This window comes from Numida meleagris, chromosome 2, assembly GCF_002078875.1.
Source record: "Numida meleagris isolate 19003 breed g44 Domestic line chromosome 2, NumMel1.0, whole genome shotgun sequence".
Taxonomy (NCBI): Eukaryota; Metazoa; Chordata; class Aves; order Galliformes; family Numididae; genus Numida; species Numida meleagris.
Window position 1 is genome coordinate 34,485,072 of NC_034410.1, and position 21,807 is coordinate 34,506,878.

The 21,807-nt window shown below is 34.9% G+C and overlaps 1 protein-coding gene across 2 annotated transcripts in view; it reads left to right on the plus strand.

Moving 5' to 3' along the window:
• Nucleotides 1-21,807, plus strand: part of PLCL2 (phospholipase C like 2) — a 96,028-nt gene that overhangs the window by 49,640 nt on the left and 24,581 nt on the right. For both annotated transcript variants that reach the window (XM_021386572.1, XM_021386573.1), the window contains exons 3-4: nucleotides 3,666-6,152; nucleotides 9,465-9,668. In XM_021386572.1, the coding sequence (XP_021242247.1) occupies nucleotides 3,666-6,152; nucleotides 9,465-9,668 (2,691 nt within the window). The remainder of the gene's footprint in view (nucleotides 1-3,665; nucleotides 6,153-9,464; nucleotides 9,669-21,807) is intronic.

Below are 21,807 nucleotides of genomic sequence, written 5' to 3' on the forward strand. Positions count from 1 at the left end.
CTCTGCCCACAGACCCTTCACCTCCACCTTGGGAAAGCTGGGGATGATCTTGGCTCTGCAACTTTCATTCCAAAACGTTTTACATTCTGCTATACCAAGCAATACCTGAACCTCTGGATTATTCTTTTTTTGGCAATAGTGCTTTCTTAGTCATATTTCATTGTTTCTATTGTGAGAGAAATAGTAATAATAAAAAAGTTACCATGGAGAGACTCTTTAAACAAGCCTGTCTTCTCTGTGTGCTCTTTCAAGCCTTTTTTCTCCAGCTTTCTTTAAGTGCCATAGATGTCAACTGGGATTATTTCTGGTGTTTGAACTTGCTTTCTGTGGGCACAAACTTCTGGATAAACTAAACTCTCTGTGCTGTTTATCTGCACTTTGTTCTGTCTCAAAATTTGTTGCAGATGAGATTGGATGTGACACATGTGTTTCTGGAAATGTATTGATGAGATCGTCATTCTGGTTTCAGTGTTAAAGCCTTCTGAAGAACATGAAGTCCTTAGGTGAAGTCCTGTTTTGTGATGAGAGTACCAATTATAATCTGAATATTGACATGGTCTTCATTGTGTGAGAGATACTAGAGAGCTGTTTCAACAAAAAATCTAGTTTCTGTGATGGACAGAATTACAAATTCACACTATAGAGGTAGTTTCACTTTGAGCATCTTGAACAGCATCGAGAACACTGTAAGTGTTGTGAATGCTGAGAAGCTGTCAGATACATGAAGTTTGCCGATCTGTCAAAGTTTATGATTGAAGTCAGATGTAAGGCCATGAGAGACCAGATCCCATTCATGAATGCACCCCAATGTCAAGGAGAAATCCTCCACGTTATATAGCAGAATACATCTGTCTTCTTCTCCACATCAGTCTATCGCTGAGGCTTACAAACCTGTTAAATACAGTGTATGCATGCTCCATGCAATTACATTTTCAGTTTGTGAGTGAGAGTTTACCTTGTGTTTCTCTTCAGTCAATTGCTTATTTGGTAGATAGGACTAGTGTCTTTGTGAAAATATCCTTTAAGTTCTTTTGTTTATGCAGATTGATTGTGACTGTCACCATCTCTGTTGGGATGGGGACTCTCACAAGCTCAGAATCATTGATCTCTGGAGAAGCAAAAACTTATGATCGGTGTTCCAGAGCACAGAGCTGTGAGAAACTTTGCAGAGTGTTTTAAAATTTGTCTTCATGGTTATCACATTCAGAGATATCTACTGCCAGCAGGCTTTACATGAGTAAGGCAAGTGGGGAAACTGCTTTGCCCTGCAGAAAAGTAGAATGCTGTTGAAATGGCCTTGGATTCATTTAGCAGGCAAACAAAATGGACATGGTAGGTTGAGTTATTCTTCTAATACATATATGCAAACTCCAATTTGGGTATTAGGAAGCTGTTTGGTAATGAGAATTCCTTGAGATGCACTTGCCAACATTAGATGGCATCAAGAAACAGCACTTTTTTTTTCTCCCTTGCTGTTTGGTGTCTGACACAGTCCTGATGAAGAAAGGCATACATCTTCCTTCTGCTTTAAAAACACTGATTATGATCAGACAAGGTAATACTTCCCAAGCCTTGATGGTTCTCATGTCAGGAGGTTATCTGCCATCTGTCTCTCATGGAAGGGTTCAGGGATCCCCTCCTAGATTTGTGTCTGAAAAATCTGGAGCACTAAGCAGTTTTAGCACACTTCATTTCAAGGCCTAAAATACTGGATAGGAGCTTCGTTGCTCATTTCTATGGGACTGTCCCTTCCTGTTTCTTCAAATTAAGCAATACAGATAAGTGACGCTTAAAATAGAACTATAACTTTTATGAGCAAAAATCACATTTGTAATTTTTTTTTTTAATGAAGGAAACTTTCCTTTGTCTGAAAGCAATCTTAATGACCAAACTACATGTAATGAGAATTCAAGAGTCAGCCTTGCATGATATCCATTGCAAGGGTTTGGGCTCAGACTAAATCAGTCCTTTGTAGGGTTATTAATTTTTACTAGGCTCTCGAGAGCTCGTATAAAGGAGATTCTGCTGTCATTAAAAGTGCAAGAGTCATATGGTTAATTAATTTTTCCAAACATGGAACCACGAATATTAAGTCTACTTCACTGTTTTCATTGAAAAGCTTCTCGGTGCTTATGAATTAAATCATAAAAGCAGAATTCTTGCACAGAATTTTTAATTCTATGAAATTAAATATAGAATATATATGACCTGAACTGAAAATGCATTCTCTATAGTATGGTTTTTATTTGAATATCTGTTCAGTATTAGTTGTTAAAAGCTTTATTTTCCTCTCCTTTCTGTCATATATGTGATGCTTATTTGCACTGGGATGTATGTCAGATGGAAAACTGTTCAAGGGAAAATTAGCAATTGCATTATAAAAAGCTGGATAAGTTTTTTTGAGCAAAGATGGAATATAAGAACATTTCTAAATAGGATATTTAACGTAAAAAGGTTATTCCATTGCAAGGTTATTTCAGACTAAAAATCTTCTGGAGTTTCTTCTCAGTGCATGCAACCATCTAAAAATTGCAGGATTTTTTATTCAGAAAAAAAGATGCAGACAATGAAAATGAAAAAAATCTGTTCTTTCTGAAGGAATTGATTGTACATAATCTGTTATTGACTTAACACTTGTTTGAATCAATGTAAGTAACAATTAAGCTAAATGACATTATTTTTCTTTTTAATTTTGTTAGGTTAATGACTTATATATCCAGTTTTCTATCAATGCTTCCTCTAGTGGACTAAGAGCTCAGGGTTCTTCCATTGTTTTATTAGCAAAGGTGAATTTTGCTTCCTGTCTTGACCAGGTTTTGCCTTCTCCTTTCACTGTCTTTCTGACAATACACATCTTCTTTGGAACTTGTTAACCTTTAGCCCTCTCAGGCAGTCCCTCCTGAGTAATTGTCACTGTATTTCCTGAAATTCAGAATGTGGAGTGAATTATCTGCTCCAGTCCTGTCATTTATTTTTCAGTGTAGCTCGTTAAGACTAATGTGGATGTTTTTCTAATATGGGGGTGGGATACATGTGACAATACTCCAGACAATCTGAGGGAAGAACACGGATGAGTGCAGCAGAGGAGGGAGTTGAGCATGTTCAGTGCTGTTTTGTCTGTACACTTAGATTAGGACCATATCCTATGAATTTTAAATAACTAATTGTGTATTAGTGTTTCTTTGGTATTCTTGAGAAGGTCATGTTGGCATGGTATTAGAGCACTGTATTTTATACCAATAAAGTTCTGCAAGTATCTGTAGTACGATGTAAAGGCTACGAAGATAGCTTACTTCCTACTGCCTTGGCTGTAGAACCAACTAAGTATTTAAATGGATTATTATTGATAAAATGCATATATACAGCATTATTATTTTATTAGCATTCAAAACTTTCTTTGATTAATTTTGTGTTTATGAAAAATATATTAAAAAAAAAAGACGCAAGAATATTATGTCTATACACAGGATTGCAAACATTAAGCTATTATCAGTGTTTTCATTTGTGACGATTCCAGTTAGAATTTCCATCTTACTGGTCATCATGTGTATAGTAGACCTTCTTGGATTACTTCATTAACTTTCAGGTATAAGTTGAAACCTATTTCAATATTGAGAAAAATCATACTGATACACTTTTTCTTTTCTTCCCCCCTTGTTTACCAGGATGGTACGAAACAAAAACGAGAACGGAAAAAGACTGTGTCATTCAGCAGTATGCCAACCGAGAAGAAGATCAGCAGTGCAAGTGACTGTATAAATGCAATGGTTGAAGGCTCTGAGCTCAAAAAGATTCGATCCAATTCCAGAGTGTATCACCGATATTTTCTTTTGGATGCAGATATGCAATCCCTACGCTGGGAACCTTCAAAAAAGGATTCTGAAAAAGCAAAGATTGACATTAAGTCGATCAAAGAAGTAAGAACAGGAAAAAATACAGATATTTTTCGCAGCAATGGAATATATGACCAGATATCAGAAGACTGTGCATTTTCAATTATATATGGAGAAAACTATGAATCACTAGATCTCGTTGCTAACTCAGCAGATATTGCAAATGTTTGGGTTACTGGCTTAAGATACCTGATTTCTTATGGGAAACATACTCTAGACATGATAGAAAGTACTCAAGATAATATGCGGACTTCATGGCTTTCACAAATGTTCAGTGAATCAGACGTAGATAATTTGGGACATATACCCCTGTGTAATGCTGTACAGTTTATAAAAGACTTAAATCCCGGTTTAAAAACAAATAAAATTGAATTAAAATTCAAGGAGTTACATAGATCCAAGGAAAAAACTGGTACTGAAGTAACAAAAGAAGAGTTTATTGAAGTTTTTCATGAGCTTTGTACTCGACCTGAAATCTATTTCCTGTTGGTTCAGTTTTCAAGCAATAAAGAATTCCTAGATACCAAGGACCTTATGATGTTTTTAGAAGCAGAACAGGGTATGGCACATGTCACAGAAGAAATAAGCCTTGAAATTATTCAGAAATATGAGCCAGCCAAAGAGGGCCAGGAAAAAGGTTGGCTTTCTATAGATGGGTTTACGAATTACCTTACTTCGCCAGACTGCCACATATTTGACCCAGAACATAAAAAAGTTTGTCAAGATATGAAACAGCCATTATCTCATTATTTTATAAATTCATCTCATAATACATACTTGATAGAAGATCAGTTTCGAGGGCCTTCTGACATCACAGGTTATATTCGTGCTCTTAAAATGGGTTGTCGAAGTGTTGAACTGGATGTTTGGGACGGTCCAGATAATGAGCCTGTGATTTACACGGGACATACAATGACTTCTCAGATTGTCTTCCGTAGTGTGATTGACATTATTAACAAGTATGCATTTTTTGCTTCAGAGTATCCTCTTATTTTGTGTTTAGAAAATCATTGTTCTATTAAGCAGCAGAAAGTGATGGTACAACACATGAAGAAAATTTTGGGGGACAAACTACATACACAGTCTCCAAACATTGAAGACTCTTATCTTCCATCACCAGAATCACTTAAAGGAAAAATACTAATTAAAGCAAAAAAGCTTTCCTCAAATTGTTCTGGACTAGAAGGAGATGTTACAGATGAAGATGAAGGGGCAGAAATGTCACAAAGAGTGGGGAAAGAGGGTGTAGAACAACAAAACTCTTTGACTGGGAAACGATTTCAGCTTTGCAAGGAACTCTCTGAGTTGGTAAGCATATGTAAATCAGTTCAGTTCAAAGAGTTTCAAGTTTCATTTCAGCTCCAGAAGTACTGGGAAGTGTGCTCATTTAATGAAGTGCTTGCTAGCAAATATGCCAATGAAAACCCGGGAGACTTTGTAAATTATAACAAACGTTTTCTTGCCAGAGTTTTTCCCAGTCCTATGAGGATCGACTCTAGTAATATGAATCCCCAGGATTTTTGGAAATGTGGTTGTCAGATAGTAGCCATGAACTTTCAGACGCCAGGATTAATGATGGATCTTAACATTGGTTGGTTTCGACAAAATGGAAACTGTGGCTATGTCCTTCGTCCTGCTATCATGAGAGAAGAAGTATCTTTCTTCAGTGCAAACACAAAAGACACTGTGCCTGGAGTTTCACCTCAGCTGCTTCATATTAAAATCATTAGTGGGCAAAACTTTCCAAAACCCAAAGGATCAGGTGCCAAAGGTGATGTTGTGGATCCTTACGTTTATGTTGAAATACATGGAATCCCTGCTGACTGTGCCGAGCAAAGGACAAAAACTATGCATCAGAATGGTGATAATCCAATTTTTGATGAAAGTTTTGAATTTCAAATAAATTTACCAGAACTAGCAATGGTGCGTTTTGTAGTGCTGGATGATGATTACATTGGGGATGAGTTTATCGGGCAATACACTATTCCCTTTGAGTGTCTACAGACTGGTTATCGACATGTTCCTCTGCAGTCTTTAACTGGTGAAATGTTAGCACATGCTTCCTTGTTCGTGCATGTGGCCATTACTAATCGAAGGGGTGGTGGGAAACCTCATAAGCGGGGCCTCTCTGTGAGGAAGGGCAAGAGATCACGGGAGTACGCTTCTGTGAGAACGTTATGGATTAAAACAATAGATGAAGTGTTCAAGAATGCTCTCCAACCTATACGGGATGCCACGGATTTGAGAGAAAATATGCAGGTACAGTTTTTATGGTGAATTTATCAGTACTTTATGTGTATTTTCATATTACGATTCATACATAATATATGCTGTTTAGAGTCTTATTGCATTTTGTAAGTTACTTTAATCAAGCCTTATGCTGAACAGCTTTAAAAACTGATTACATTAGAGCAACTTTTGGAGTGATAACATCTACTGGTGTAACTTCTGATTCATGCACATATTTTGCCATTTTTTTCCATGTGAAAAATATGATTCCATTGTTAGAACTCAAACTTGTTGACTAGTCCTATGTCTTGAAAAAATAGTTAGATATACACTAGTGGAAAGTTCAGTAAGATTTTAGCTTTAAACACAAACAGAAATACAGGAGGGAAATATTGCTGATAAAAGGAGAATTTACTGGCTATTAAAAAAATGATCATGCATGAAAGTATGCTTAGCATATTTTCACTGAGGTTTTATTTTTTATCGTTCCCAAGAAAAGCAGTGCTTTCAGAAAAATCATTTGCTTTCCATAACTCTTCCTGGCAATGTTATGTTGGAACTGCTTGGAACTAGAGTGAAGGCATTAGAAGGGATCTTCTTAAGATTAGAAGAGATTACATTGCCTTGAAGGTCATGTATAGTGAACATATTGAATTTCAGAAAAAAATACTGAGGTTGCTTGTTTTTGTTGAGCCCAAGAGATCCTGCTTCCAAATGCAATTTTTGGAGATTGTAATGAAGATTTCAGGTAAATAAGCTCTGTTTAGATCTAAATTAAAGAGGATTTTAAAGTTGTATTTTATTTAGTAAAGCTTTTAACTTATTACAAACTTCTGAGGAAATACTAACAGTGATCAGTAAAATTCAGCAGCATCATCTGAAATGGAGTGACCTATTAAATCATCATACTTTTATGTAACATTAAGGGGAAACTGATCAAAGGCATATCAGTGTAGATAAATTTTCTTCATGAATAATGTTATCTTGAAGAGATTTTAATAGTAGTGCAGTTTTAAAACTAATTTTTCTTTTTATGAAAGAAGAAAGTAGTTTGGCATTTTGAAGCTCCCCCATTCTATTTAATGTATAAAATTACTGTACTAAGAAATTATTTGAAAAATATGGAGGTAACGTTTTGGTTTGTTAGTGTTTTGCATTACAAGCTAGGTATAGAGTGTGCTTTACATGTAGTTAATCTTTTGAAGCTTAGAATTCTGTCACATAACAGGTACTGTATTTTAAGATGACTTTCGAGGAGTAGCTAGATCTAAGATTTAAGAAAACAGTGAAAACATGCAGTTTTTGTAGCTACTTTAAACTCTTTACTGCATGTGTTGCGTTGTTTTCCAGAACTGCTATAATTTCAGTCAGTCTTTGCAGTATGATTTCTCCAAACATGAGATATTGAAAGATGTCTTAGGTATTTTATTCTCTCAATTTAAGTTGTGCTATCTACTAAATTATTATTGTATCTCAAAGTACTATCAAGAAGGTATTTTAGGTACATATAGGAATATTAATTTTGTGTTGCTTCCCTGGCAGGTTATATAATGTGCATAATTTAAAATCTGTATAACTAAAGGTTTTCAGCTAAAAAATATAAGTAAACCACTCACAATAAATACCAGCTTATGTCAAGGAATGTGATTTTTTTTTTACTTGCATTATGAATTATGGCTTTTAGGATAAAGCCAGAAACTGAGAAACTGGTTTTGTTTTTAAAATAAACTGCAAGATGAGAAAAAATAAGGAAGTGCAGAGTAGAAAGTTTAATTTTTTTTTTAATCATGGGTAGTCTTTTATCATCTTTGTTATGCTCTATGATACCACGACAAACACTGATGTCATAACTTGATATGTATCCATCACTGATAAAAGAACAATGGATGTGATTTATGTTTAAATTGTTTGATGGAGTCAGATATAGGGTTAGAAGTCCAAAGGCAAGAGTAACAGCTGTATCTTTGTCCTACCTGCCAGTAGTTGATGTCTATGCTCCCTGTGTTCTCGTTTACCTCTCTGTAAAATTATTGTTCATAATGATTTATGCATGTTGATAAAGAAAATTGGCTTGAATAGACTTTCCAATGTCTTTTTTTTTTTCCTTTTCAACTGTATAATTATTGTATCTTTAAGCAGTAGTCTGGTTGTTAGAAGTAGTTTGTCTTTGCTGGACATTTACTGAATGCTTCAAAGCACTTGCTGAAGTATACTGTGAGTGAATGTAATAGATGTAACTTAGGTATTCACATACTCTGCATGAATTCCCTGTATGTCAATATCTTGAAGTCAATTTTGTGTATTTTGTCTCATAAAAGGAGAGCACAATACTTCACATTTGATTAGTATTTGCATTAAGGTTGGCATTATGTCCCTCAAGGAAGTTTGTCCAAAAAAGACCCAGCAAGATGGAAAATGGTTTGATGAAAATGATTAATCAGTCCTAAAAACTGGTCAGATACCCTGTGTAGGTAAGATGAGAGAGAAAGGAGCATTGAGCACATTTGTAACTTAAGTGCGCAATGTTTTTGTTTCTTCCAGGAAAACAAACTCCAGACCTGCCAGAGATCACCAGCTCCCACTTGGTACAGAAATCCTAAATTCATTACAGTGCTGAGAACATTCCTGTCATGGAATTTCAGTGGCTGCTTGGAGTCACATCATATTTCTAATACTGGAAATTCTTCTCAAGTTTAAACATACAATTTTGTATTCCACCACATTGGATAACAAATAAAAGTATAACAAATTTTAGGGAAAGATACAAAATTGGAATTTATATAAAAGTACCCGAAAAATTTGTTTAAGTGATCCTGTGATAGGAGTGACATCAGTAGTGGAGTGCTGGGTTTGTGAATCACACCAAATGGGAGCCAGCAGATCCACAGCACGTCTGGATGATAGTTAAGGTATGTCTAAAGTTACAAATGGGCTGAATTCCTCCTTCCACTCCACCTTGCTTATATGGGATATTTACCAATTACTATATTGTTTCTCCTGGTAGCATATTAAAAGTTACTTTGAAATATCTTTCAGAATTTTTTCAAAGTAAATAACCAGTATGTTTTAGAATTCATTTACTTGCATTGTTAATTTTAGGAGTGAAATAGGCCACACACACTTGTTCTAACTAGATTTTCGGTGCAGCAGGTATTGTTTGAATTTTTAACATTTCTGGTGAAATACAAGTGTAATATTGCTTGCTTTAAAACTGCCAGTTCTTCAGGGAAAAGCCGTGTACATTGTAGCTCAGCTATTGCAGTGTTGTATATTAACCTGAAAGAATGAGAAATTAAAAATCGTATTTAACTGTAAAGGAAACTCTTTCTTTCCTTTTTGCAGAATGCAGTAGTCTCATTCAAAGAATTATGTGGCCTCTCTCCTGTAGCAAATCTTATGCAGTGCATTTTGGCAGTGTCTACACGCTTGGTTGGGCCTGATAGTGCACCCTTGGTAGCACTGAATCTCAATGATCAGTATCCGACTATGGAGCTCCAAGGGATTGTTCCAGAGGTCTTGAGAAAGATTGTAACAGCATATGACATGGTGAGTAGTCCTTTGTGGTTATTTTATATGCTATCTGAACACTTTCTTCTTAGAATACACAGTACCATGCCTGTTTTGAAAGGTCATTTTAACCTGTGACTTGCCATTTCACGCTTCATTACATGTATTTGAAAGCCGTTCCCATGAATGTGCTGCAACTGGTAGTGTTTTCATATCAGGTAAAAGAGAAAGATTAATAACACTGCATGCGAATATGTAAGTGTTTGTACACTTCAGAAGGGAAAGTGGTTATAATCAAGAGGATGTAACATGAAGAGGATGTATTAATTTACCTGTTCTGCAGTAGCTCTCTGCCTATCAGTAAAGCTCTTACAATTATTTGCTACTTAGTATTATCCATTTCATGAATGTTCCTTTGGTATTGACTTAGTGTAGACAGAAAATTGTCAGAAAAAGTTTTTAGGAATTTCAGTTCTAGAAGCAACTTGAAGTGTTCAAATCTGCTTGTGCCTTTTCATTTTCCTTTGCTATATCTTTCTTGGAGAATTCCAAATAATTTAATTAGCCTGTAATCAGCTGTAATATTAACTTCAGCCTTTATACTTCAGTAAATATTTAAATTGTGTCTTTAGAAACTGGAAATTAAACATTTTACAAGAAGGAAGGAAAAACTAATACACTGAGAAATAATGGATTATATCCACTTACCAAAAATTTAAAGTATCAAAAAATGAAAGATCCATTGAGCAGATGAGTGTTGTTTGAAATGTCCTCCACTTATGTAATTTAAAACACAGTAACTGAGCTTTTCCTTATATACATATTTTAAACCATTTTCTAGATAAAAAGTACTTTTAGAATAATACGATACCAGTGTCCTAAAGTATTAAGTACTAATTAACAACTTATGTAGCGCTTATATAGTTTAATGATGATGTAAATACAATCGAATTTGATCTTAGAGGTAGCACAGTTACAAAAAGATAGTATCTTAGTGGTAGCTCAGAAGATATCATAATACTTAGGATGGAAAAAGGCACGATTGTTGGACTTACACATATAACATGTACTTAATGAAGTTCTCTTTTGTTGGTGGAAACATGTCTACCTATGATTTGATCTGATGCTCCTTGTTTGTTATTAAACTATTCCAAATATTCCAAATCTTTTTTTTTAAATACTTTTTTAAATAGAGGTGACTCATACCTTCAGAAAGCTTCACAATACAAATTTGTTTTTTCCTTTTCTTTAACACAGCTTTAACCCCCTCCTGTAGTCTTCATGTGATTTGAATATTTGTTTGCTTAGAAATCTATACTTCATTTTTATCAATTAAAACAGTAGAATACTTATGTAATGGCATGTTCAAAGCATTTTATCATCTCCTCTTCTGTAAAGAATTGTAAAGACTCCATTTCATACAAAGACAAACATTAAGTCACGACTTCAAACTTCTAGCTTTAAATAATATTGAAGATTAATAATCAAAATAATGATGATTATCATCAAATTAAACTTACAAATGAAAATAATGAGATGCATTTCAATTTGTGAAACTTGGTCTGTCCAGCTGGACATAAAGTTTTAAGCAGTTAAAATCATTAGGATCTACTGGATAATGCAGCCAGACATGGGAGCTGTGCTGATAGCTCTTTTTTTCTGAAAGCTCATCTAGATATCAGCTGGAGAAAATGTGAGGATCCGTATCATCAACCATGAGAAAATGTGAAGCTATCTAGTTCATGCTTCAAAATTTGCTACAGTGGCAGATGTTTAGAGTCTGATACTATATTAATGGATTTATTTTTGTATTTTTTGTTTGAGTTTAGTAAGCCCTCAAAATGGCACACTTTATATACATAGTTGGTTTTGGTTTGGGGATTTTCTGGACATTATTAAAGAACAGGTGGGTATAAAATTGGGCTTAGTAATGAAAAGCCTTATCTAGCACTAAGAAAGGGCAGCTATGCTATCAAAATAATGACTACCTACTTGTCTTTTTTTATGCTGGTTTAGATCTCAGTGTAGATCAAAATTATATTTCAACCACGTTCTTCCATCGTGTCAGTATGCTGAGTATGAAATCATGTTGTTAAAAGGGAATGTGTTAAATATTTGTTAACTAAACGTAGATTAAAACCGTAAATGCATAGGTTGTCATGACCTTGCATGAATTTCAAATGTGGCAATCTGAACAATATTTTCAAAGTACTTCTACTTCAGAGTGAGAGTATTTGGGACAAATGAAAGAATTTTTATTTGTCAGATACACTCTCAACTTTATAAAATCATAATAAATGTAGAAAGCAATATTCAGCCAAGATTATTAAATATCCAGAAGAATTTATTTGCATTGAAAGGGTTAGAGGGCTCATCTTTGCTCTGTAAAGTGACACTAGATGTAAGAATTTTACAGTAGGACAGTCAGTCTGCATTGAAATAATTACAATTATGAGAAGAGTGCAGTACTGCGTGGACACATCTAAAGTGAGACTATCTTCAGTGTCACATGGGTACATGCAATTTTTAAGGAAACAACTAAACAAATGATATGTTAATTAGCATGTCACTAGGTAATTATTTTTATATATGTGAAGAAACAGCATGTAATGCTTTTTTTTTTAATTAGCGTTCACTACCACATTCATGGAGGAGCTACAGGTTAAAATGGTGTATCTTTGAGCTTAATGAGTGATTTTCCATCAGCATTACTAAGACCAAAAGTTTACCCAGGAAATAAGAAGATCTTCAGCTTTTATCCATGTTATGGCAGTTGTGTCTTTTCAGAAGAATGAGAACAGATATAACTGGGAAATTTTGAGAAAGGCTGAAACTTAAGTTGCATATTTTTCTCTAGCTACGCCATGCTCCTGAGTAATTTTTCACCCTTATTTTTTTTCACTGTTTAACAATGTTTTATTTTTCCCTTTTGTTCATGAACTTCAGCTTCCTTTATGTGATACTTCAGCATGCACTCTGTTGGTGTCATCACACCCATCACTGATCAGTGCTGCAGACTGAAGCTTGGAGTTAAGGCAAGTGCCTCTTCCACACCATTGCATGTTTTTTGTATCTTATGAGATTTAAGATAAACAGTAAGTAAACCTTAAGAAGTTATACTATGGCAAGAGAAAAAAAAAATTACTTTGTTCTAAGTCTGCAGCATTATTCAGTGATGAGTGTAATAGCACTGCAAAGATATGCTAGAGGATCATACAAAGGAAGCCAGATACTGCCTTTGTCTGTCCTTTGTGAAGGATGAAGTGTCCCATTTCATGCAGGTGAGGTTTTCTGAAGTTTGCAAGAAGACACATACTTAAAAGAAGAAAACTAATGCAGAAAAGGCAGAGAACTCTACCTCTATGAAAGAAGATAAAGTAATGCTGCTGTAATAATTAGGATTGGTTGTTATTAAGTCCTAATTGTGTAGTGCTGCTAGGCCTATTTTTTCACATTAAAAAAAAAAGGAAAAAGAAAAAAAACAGCAAAAAAACCAACACATGGAGGTTGTATTGTAATTCAAAGTGTATTCAGACTGATAGTATAGGAGGTCTTAATTTGTTTCAAGTAGTATGGATAGCTTTTGTAGATGCACTCGAGGGATGGGATCAAAATCAGGTCTGAGTTTATTGATGCTGAGGATTATGAGATAATGAAAATGAGAGGTATTAAAAGACACCAAAGCTTGTAAACCAGAATACACAATCTGATTTGTGATTAGTAATTCTACAGTAAGCTTGCGTCTGGTTATCTGATTGTTGGCAGCAGATTGCATATACAATCACGTTGAAGTTAACTTCATGTTATGTAGTTGCAAATTTTTCCCGTGACATAAACTAATTAAGGTAGCCTATATTTTGATCTCCGTTCTGTTCAGAAGATACTTTGACATTATATAGACTGGATCAGCACTAGCAGGGCTTACTAAAAACTGTCTAAAACGGACTTACTATCCAGGTTTTGATCGTCTAATATTTTGGCTGCTGCTCAGTACCTTAAATGTTCTTCATCTTTAAAAATCATCTTGGTATCCATGCAGATGAATTTGTTGGGGCACTTCTGTAGCAGACATGTTGGGTTGAAATTTGTAATTCTGACAGAAACAAAAAGTATATCAATTTTGTGGAATGTAAATTTTCCAAGGAATAATTAGCAGATCTGTTTTGAGTTATGCGTAGCTCATAAAATCTATATTAGTTACCTTGTTGCTGATGTAGGTTCTTAGTTATGGTTACTTTCCAAATGTAGTAAGAGATTTCAGTCATTCTTCTGTGGTTATGAAACTATATCCTGAGAGAACATGTAAATTAAGACTTTTCCACTTCATCTCAGCTTGTTAATGTGCCAGAGTTAGCTGAGAAACCTTTGTTCCACAAATTATTCTTTGAGGTTGCAAACTTCTGTGCTCACAAAAGAAATACAAAGTCCAGTGCTGATACTTACTGGTTGGTCTCTTAAGATGGAATGAGTGAACAGATTGCTTTAGCTCCTGTATAACTTTATTTTGACCTAAATTTCAGATTTTGGATTGTTGCAAAGAAAGCTGAGTTCTAGATGGTCACCAGTGTACTATAATCAAACTTTGGATCTCATGGGATATCATCTGACCTCTATCTGCTTTGTGCAGAAAATCTAGATTTTTCAATCTGGCACATTTTCTGAGGAATAGGTGACTGGCATAGACTGTGAAAGCTGTGCTTAGTTTTCCCCTGCTGATTCAGAACGTCATTTTTGACTCCATTTCTTCTGAAGTCCATTTTACAAGGCATCCTCCAAAAAGTTGAAGTCATATGAAAATTAGGATGATAAATAGATACTTAACCATCTTGTGGTTAAATATAAAAATATAGGAGAACTGATTGCAAAGAAACTCAGGAGCAACCTGCACAGATTTAAAAATAACAATAAATTATTTCTTGAAAATACTGGAAACAAAAAGCCCATCAGAGTATGTACAGCCACTAGCTGATCAAAGAATATAAGCTGCAGGAAAGAAAGAAAGCCATAAAGCTAATTTTTTTTTTGCATCCATATACCTGTGGAGATTGAAGGTTCATGTGAAACATTGCTTTATGGGGAATCAGTGGAGAATGCATCTCTAACTGAATTGCTAGTAGAAGAAATTACAAAGAAAAGACAAAGTGGCTGAAAAAAAGAATTACTAGAAAGTGATGATGTTCATTCGAGCGTTCTCAAGGATTGATATATCCAAACTGCTAGATTGTTGTGTGTATCCTCACACCTAAAACTGACTATCTAAGTTGTTAGTGTGGTGCCAGTCTTTCAAAAGGTTTCCAGAGGAAATCAAGAATTTTCAGCTCAGACAGCCCGTCATCTGTACTGTGAAAATGGGTAGAGTTCTTTGACGTCGAGAAGCTTGTAGACAAGGGAGATTAGTCTATTATTAAAAAAGCATTTGACAAAGTCCCTTTCCAAATGCTTATATTGAAATGAAGTTATTACTAAATTTTTAGGCATTTTAAAATACTTAATTGTTCCCTAAAAACTAGAGTAAATGTTGAATTTAACCGTCTATTCCAACAGGGAATTGTTAGGAGAGTTATTTGTATTCATTTTTGCACTATTACGCTATAATTTTCTAGTAAAAGTATGGTAGGCTGTAAGTATAGTTTCAAGAACTTTGATCTAGCTGACATAGCTAAATACTACTGAAGGTGTGTGACTTAATGATGACCCAAGAACTGTCTTTATTTAGGTGATAAATGGATACAGCTCAGGGGTAAAGAGATCTAAGGGCAAAAAATATTACATAGGCTATCTGCAATATTAAATTGCAATTTGCAATTTAATAGTAACTGCGTATTCTGTTTTCTTTTTAAATGAGTTTAAATAGTTGCTGAGTGCAGTTGTCAGTCTGTCAAAAAAACTGTTGAAAAACAATGTGCTGATGGAACATACAGTGAATAGTATGGGCAGTTCCTTCAAAAGCAGCTATGTTATTTGTTATCAGTTCTTGTTTTCCTGTTGTATAACAGGACAGTCATTCTAAACTGCAAGTTGCAATTAGGCATCCAAAAGCAGAGTTGCAGATGATAACCTCAGATTATGTTGGGTTTTTCAGTCTACAAGGGCAGAAACAAATGTCTGATTTTGGATATTCAAGCTTCAGTGCCAAATGTTGTGAAGTATGAGCTGTTCCACATTGAATGAAAAACTCTGATAATGCCTACATGACGCTTTTGGGAAGCCAAGATTTCTTCATGTTTTTTTAAGAGCGTGAATGATGAAAATTTTTATGTTCTCTCAGTAATTCCATTATGGCTTATGACTGGCTCACACTATTTATAAGAACATAGAATAATAGTACTGCATAAGAAGAAAAGTTCATCTAGCTTACTTTCTTTTTTCTAACATATTCCAGTGGCATGTTAATGGAAAAACATAAAAATACGTCGGATGAATAGTGCCTTCTCTTAAATGGACTCCAAATTTCCAATAGTAGTTCTCATTTTCTTTTCCAATGGATTTTTAATCTTCTGTTTGTCTTTTTGACCACTCCTGTGTAAGAAATGTGGTTATTTGATCTTTTACTGATATTCTTAGTTTCAAAAACAATGTTGCCTATTATTTTTTTTTCCCAAGGATAACAGTGTTCTGTTTCTTTTTACAGATGAGGGCTATTTTCCTTTTTTATACACATGTATATGTATGTATATATACACATACCTCCTTATTTTCCACTTTTTACATAGTGTTTTCATTCTATCTGTTTGTTTAAAGATGATGAAAAGCCTTTTGTTCTAACAGACAGAGCATCAGGAAAGCAGGACAAAGTGATTGTTGAGTTTATGAGTTGAATGCCATCGCATGCATAGTTTAAAAGAGAGCTGCTGGTTGTTTTATTTACTCTGTCTTCAATTTGTTTTTCTCAAGTACTTTACTTATGAGGAATGAAGAGAGAACACACAGACTTTTTAATGCAGAATTTCTGGACTCTTGGTTTCTTTGGTAAATGTGAGAAGTCTTCAGTGTGCACTGAAATATCAGTTAGCAGTTTTGTTTTCTCACCTTGGTGCTTTGGATGGTACACAGATAGTAGAAAGATCGATTATTCTTCATTATATGGCATCTGTTGACTGCCTGGGCTGAACCACACCTGATTTTTACTTATAATGAAGTTACTATTGATTTTTTTTGTTTCTGTAAGTGTACTGCTAGCAACCTCAATTGTAAAAATTTCTTTCGATTGAAGATATCAACTTTAAAATCCTTGTTTACATAGAGTCGTTGATGATGGAAGGCATCTCTGGAAATCATCTTGTCCAATCCCCTGATGAAATCAGGATCTGCTAGCAAGACTGTGTTCAGTTGAGTGTTGAATATCACACAGGATGAACACTCGACAGACTCTCTGGGCAAACTGTGCCAGTGTATGACCACACAAGATTCCCCTGACCCTTCTCTGCTTGAGGCTGAACAGTCTCAGCTCTCTCAGCCTCTCATTGTGTGAAAGATGCCCCAGTCCAGTTACGGAACTGTCTTTGTGGCCCTGTGCTGGGCTTACTCTGGCAAGTCCCTATCATTCTTCCACCGGAGAGCCCCAAACTGCCCTGGGTGTTCCGCATGTGGCCTCAGCAATGCTCAGTAAGGGAGAAAGATTACTCCCCTCTGTCTTCTGGGGATGTACTTCCTTTGTTGTGTTCTCTTTGTTATCCATCAGGGCCCTCGGGTCCTGGTCTCAGAAGCTGCCTTCCAGTCAGTCAGCCTTCAGCCTGTACTGGTGCACATGGAGTTCATTTCCCTTCACTGAACTTCACGAGGTTCCTGTTAACCCATCTCTCCAGCCTGTCAAAATCTCTCCAAGTAGCAGTACAACCATGTGCTGTAGCTGCCCTCCTCCAAGCCTTGTATCTTCTGCCAGCTTGCTGAAGGTGCGCTGTCTCCAGTCATGCAGGTGATAAATGGAGGTGTTAAACAATGTTAGCTCAAGTATCAGCCAGCCCCTGGGGTATGCCACAAGTGACTGAATCAGACTTGAGGACCCCTTTCTCTTGAAGACTGAGTAGCATTGATCTAGCTGTCAGGTAACTGTCAAGATTTAATCACTGGTAATTGAATTTTGAACCGAGCTCAGTAATGTGAAGAGGAGTGTCCAGCTTAATGGAAGTTCACCACTGTTGATGCTGGTGTTAGATAAAAGCATGTTTCAGAATGCTTTCAGTCCTCTCACCATTAGAACAATTCACTTGGGTTCTGCAGTTTAAAATGAGTTCAGAATCTGATTTTCCAGTACATTTCCTTCCTATTGCTATAGCAGCATTCTTTTCCAGTTGAAAATAAAAGTCAGTATATATGTAGTTCTAAACAACTCTTCATGCAACTGCAGAGCAAGCTGACTGGCAGGTGATGCTGAAAGGTCTGAGAACGATTATTTTGCTTGTTCCAGTGTTATAAAAAAACAGCATTTTTATGCAACAAAATTGAATATGGGACTGCTTAGATAGTATTTATATGTATATTTAGTTAGAGCTGACAATATTTTGTTCGTGTTCCCAGTGCATATAACAGCACCAGTTTGGGCACTAAGTAATAAACTGTTTCCAGAAATGTCACAGAAGTATATCTAATACACTGAGATTTGTGAAGAAAGAAGAATGTGAACAGCATTTTGTGCAGATAACAGTTTGAATGAAGATTTGGTTTATGCCTATTCTAAGTATGGTTTTTGTGGTTGGTATATAGATCTGACAGTATTTTTAACACATGCTCTTCTTTTGAGAGGTGTAGTGTGCTTTAACTGCTAAAAAATAAAATTCATCCTTGATGTTGCAACTCTGTCAGTGAAGGTATTTTCTCTCACTGAGTTTCATCAGCCTGACACAGCTTACTGATACCTGGATTCTTTCAAAATGTAGCTGATATATTTCTTGGTGTGCTACCAACCAGTTCCTGAGGAAGTAATAAATACTATGGTGGGCTTTTTTTTTTTTTTTTTTTTTCTCTCTCAAAGATTTCTGTCTCAAGGTCTGTATTCTTGTTGGAATGTAGTGTTTAAAATATTTAAGCTTCAGTTCAATCTATGTCTTTCCTCTAAGCTGGAGGCATAAGTAGGATGTTCTGTCTTCTACCAAAAAAGTGATCTTCATCAGCCTGGTGATAATAAATCTTGACTTCTTGTTCAAATTTAGAATAATTTCAAATAGTATTAATAGAACATGTGTGTACATCCATGTGAGCATTTATATACATATATATACACTTATATATGTATTTACTTACATATAAGTATATATATAAGTACGTATATGCTTACATACATATAAGTACATATATACACACATATATACTTATATATACAGTACGTTATATACCTATATGCATACTTATATATATAAGTGTACTTATATGTAAGTATATACATATATATGTATATTTATACTTATATACATATTTGTATACATATAGACATACACAGTTCGTAGACCTTACCTCTTCAGTAAAACAAAACAGACTTAAAGCTCTGAAACACTAAAAATAAGCTTAAAGGATAGTCTAGATTTCTATATTCCTTTTTTATTATTTTTCTATAACTGTCTTAATGATATATTCTGTTTTGCTGAGAAAAGGGGAGATTTTTTTTTAAGTATATATTTTTTTCATTTGTTTTGTGAAGACTCAGTCACAAAGGTTGTGAACGTTACCGATATTAGTGGTAAAGTTCTATTTGTTGGAAACGAAGTGTTTTTAATTTCTAAGCATCATAACCATTTATTTCTAATACAGGGACAATATACAATAATAGAGGTCTCTGATCTTCACTGATAATTCTGGACTACTTATGAGTGACCCTTGATAGATTAAATGAAAATGAAATAGATCAAATGTTCTTAACCTCTTTATTGACATTTATTCTTTTGGTTGAATTACTAACAGTTTTTCTGATAAGTAGGTGAAATGGTTGCATGATTTAGCAAATAGAGTTGAAGGAATAGATCAAACTGTCAGCCTGTCAAATTCAAAGACTTCAAGGCTTATAAGGTGTACCATTCTGTATTTCTCATTTTCCAATGTCCAGAAAAATAAGAACATAGTCCAGCCATTCCTGACACTTACATTGTGAGTACCAGAACTCTGGTCATAATAGGGATGGGAGGCAGGAATTGCAGGGAGAGCTTAAACAATTCCAGTAAATGTTATATGTTTTGTCTTTAAAAAATATTCACTGGATATTTGGAATCTGCACTTCCAGAGAAAAGCAACAGTAGAAATGGGAATTAATATTGTAAAAGACTGGAAAGAATTAATCTTTGTGTAATATTCGTTCTTCCCTTAGAATAGGCATGGATAATTTGCAACACATTTTTAATGAGGAGCACTTCTAACTGGTTGTTCCTTATTAATCTTGTTTGCATTTCTCTTTACAGTTTTGTCACTTAAAATACTCACAAAGTTAGCAGTGGTTAGAAAATTCCTGCTTTTTGATCGCCTTGTTCATTATATACTTGTGTAATATACACTAGAATATAATTTGTTTTTCTCCTCAGCTTCCACAACTAATTTGCCTTCAGAATTTCATTTCTCATTCTGCTACAGACATACTGTTTCTCACACTGAACCTTCTGCTTACTCTTCATTTTCTGCTTTGCTTTTGTACCAAGCACAAAACACACAAGTATGAAGTGGATCAAGCTGATTTTCTGTTTAAATGGCACTATTTATACTTAGTTGTTCTTCATGCTGTCCCTACCAAAAAGTTCTCAGTCTCTATTAATATCTATCTGCTTGAATGTTTCTGTGATACAAAACTGTATCACATCAGTTTATTGGCTTAAATGCTGGAATGAATTTAGATATTGGAACGCTTTATAAGAATTGTAGCAAATAGCTGAGTACTTACTGAAAAGTAATTGTGTGGTGAAAAGCAATTTATTAATAAAATTGCAATGAACTATTACTATTACTTCATTAATCAAATATAACGAAAAGGTGATGTGCACATGTATGCACCTTAGTGCTTGGTCCTTTCTTTAATGAAAGATTTCTTTTTGTTTACAAAAACTGTATATAATTTCCTTTGACATCAACAAAATTGGGGTGTAGCATGATACTGACTGAATGGTGGTGGGAATCAACCCACTCAATTTTTGTTAGGTCAGCCAGTTTTGCTTAGTGATGCTGTTAATCTTAAATACAGCTTTGTACGTATTTTAAAGGAAATCGAAGGTAAAGTAAGAAACTTGTTTTGGTATTGTTAATATCAAAATTTGTATTAGAATGATTTGTCACTTTTGCTTGTTTTCAAAATTTGCAAAGGGAGACTTACATTTGGTTTAAGAGTATTTTCCATACCAAAAGTGAAATACTGAACCTCTAAATAATTACATCTTCTCAATGTTAGCCTTACCATAATGAAAGAACACTAATGCAGTGATCTGTCTCTTTTCCTTCCATCTGCAATACTAGTGCAACTTTCTTACTCTGTCAATACAGAAACTAAACAAAGAAACACCACGATGTAAGCATATTTATTCATCTTTTTATTCTTTTTTCTAAAAATTAGCACAGTGTCCGAGAACAGAAGAGTTAAGTTTTCTAATCTACTGCTGTTTCCACCATTTCTGAATTATATGCATGTAGAATGTATTACATGGAGGAAATGGGGGCATGGAAATTACATTATTATTCACATGCGGTCAGAAACACAGTCTAGATTAACACAGTGCAGTCACAATATTTTGCACAGTCTCTCCAGAACAAATACCTCGGGTAGGCAGCGCAACTGCTCTGTTAAGATCTCCAGTCAAAAATGTTCTCAGATTAAGAGAAGAATCCCACTGTAGTCTGCATTATTGTCTGTTAGGATCCTGACCAAACAAGAGTTATACATGGTCAGATTTTTACTTTTCAAGGTGATTTTCAAAGCAGGAAAAACTCAGCACAGAGAGCTTTACAGTATCCTTTCAGCTAGTTAGCAAACTAACATTATTGGTTTTTGGAAGTGTATTTGCAATTGACGTCAGCTGTGTTTTGGACCTCTTTGTTTAAGTGCATTACAGAAGAAAATGTGTTTCTTGTCATACATGTTGAAACAAGCAACATCCTTGCCCTTCAAGCAAATTTATGGTTGGTTCATATCAATCTCTGTATACTGCTTTAAAGGACCAATGATGATGAAACACTCCTTGACAAATCAGGAATAGTTTATTTGCAGCACTCC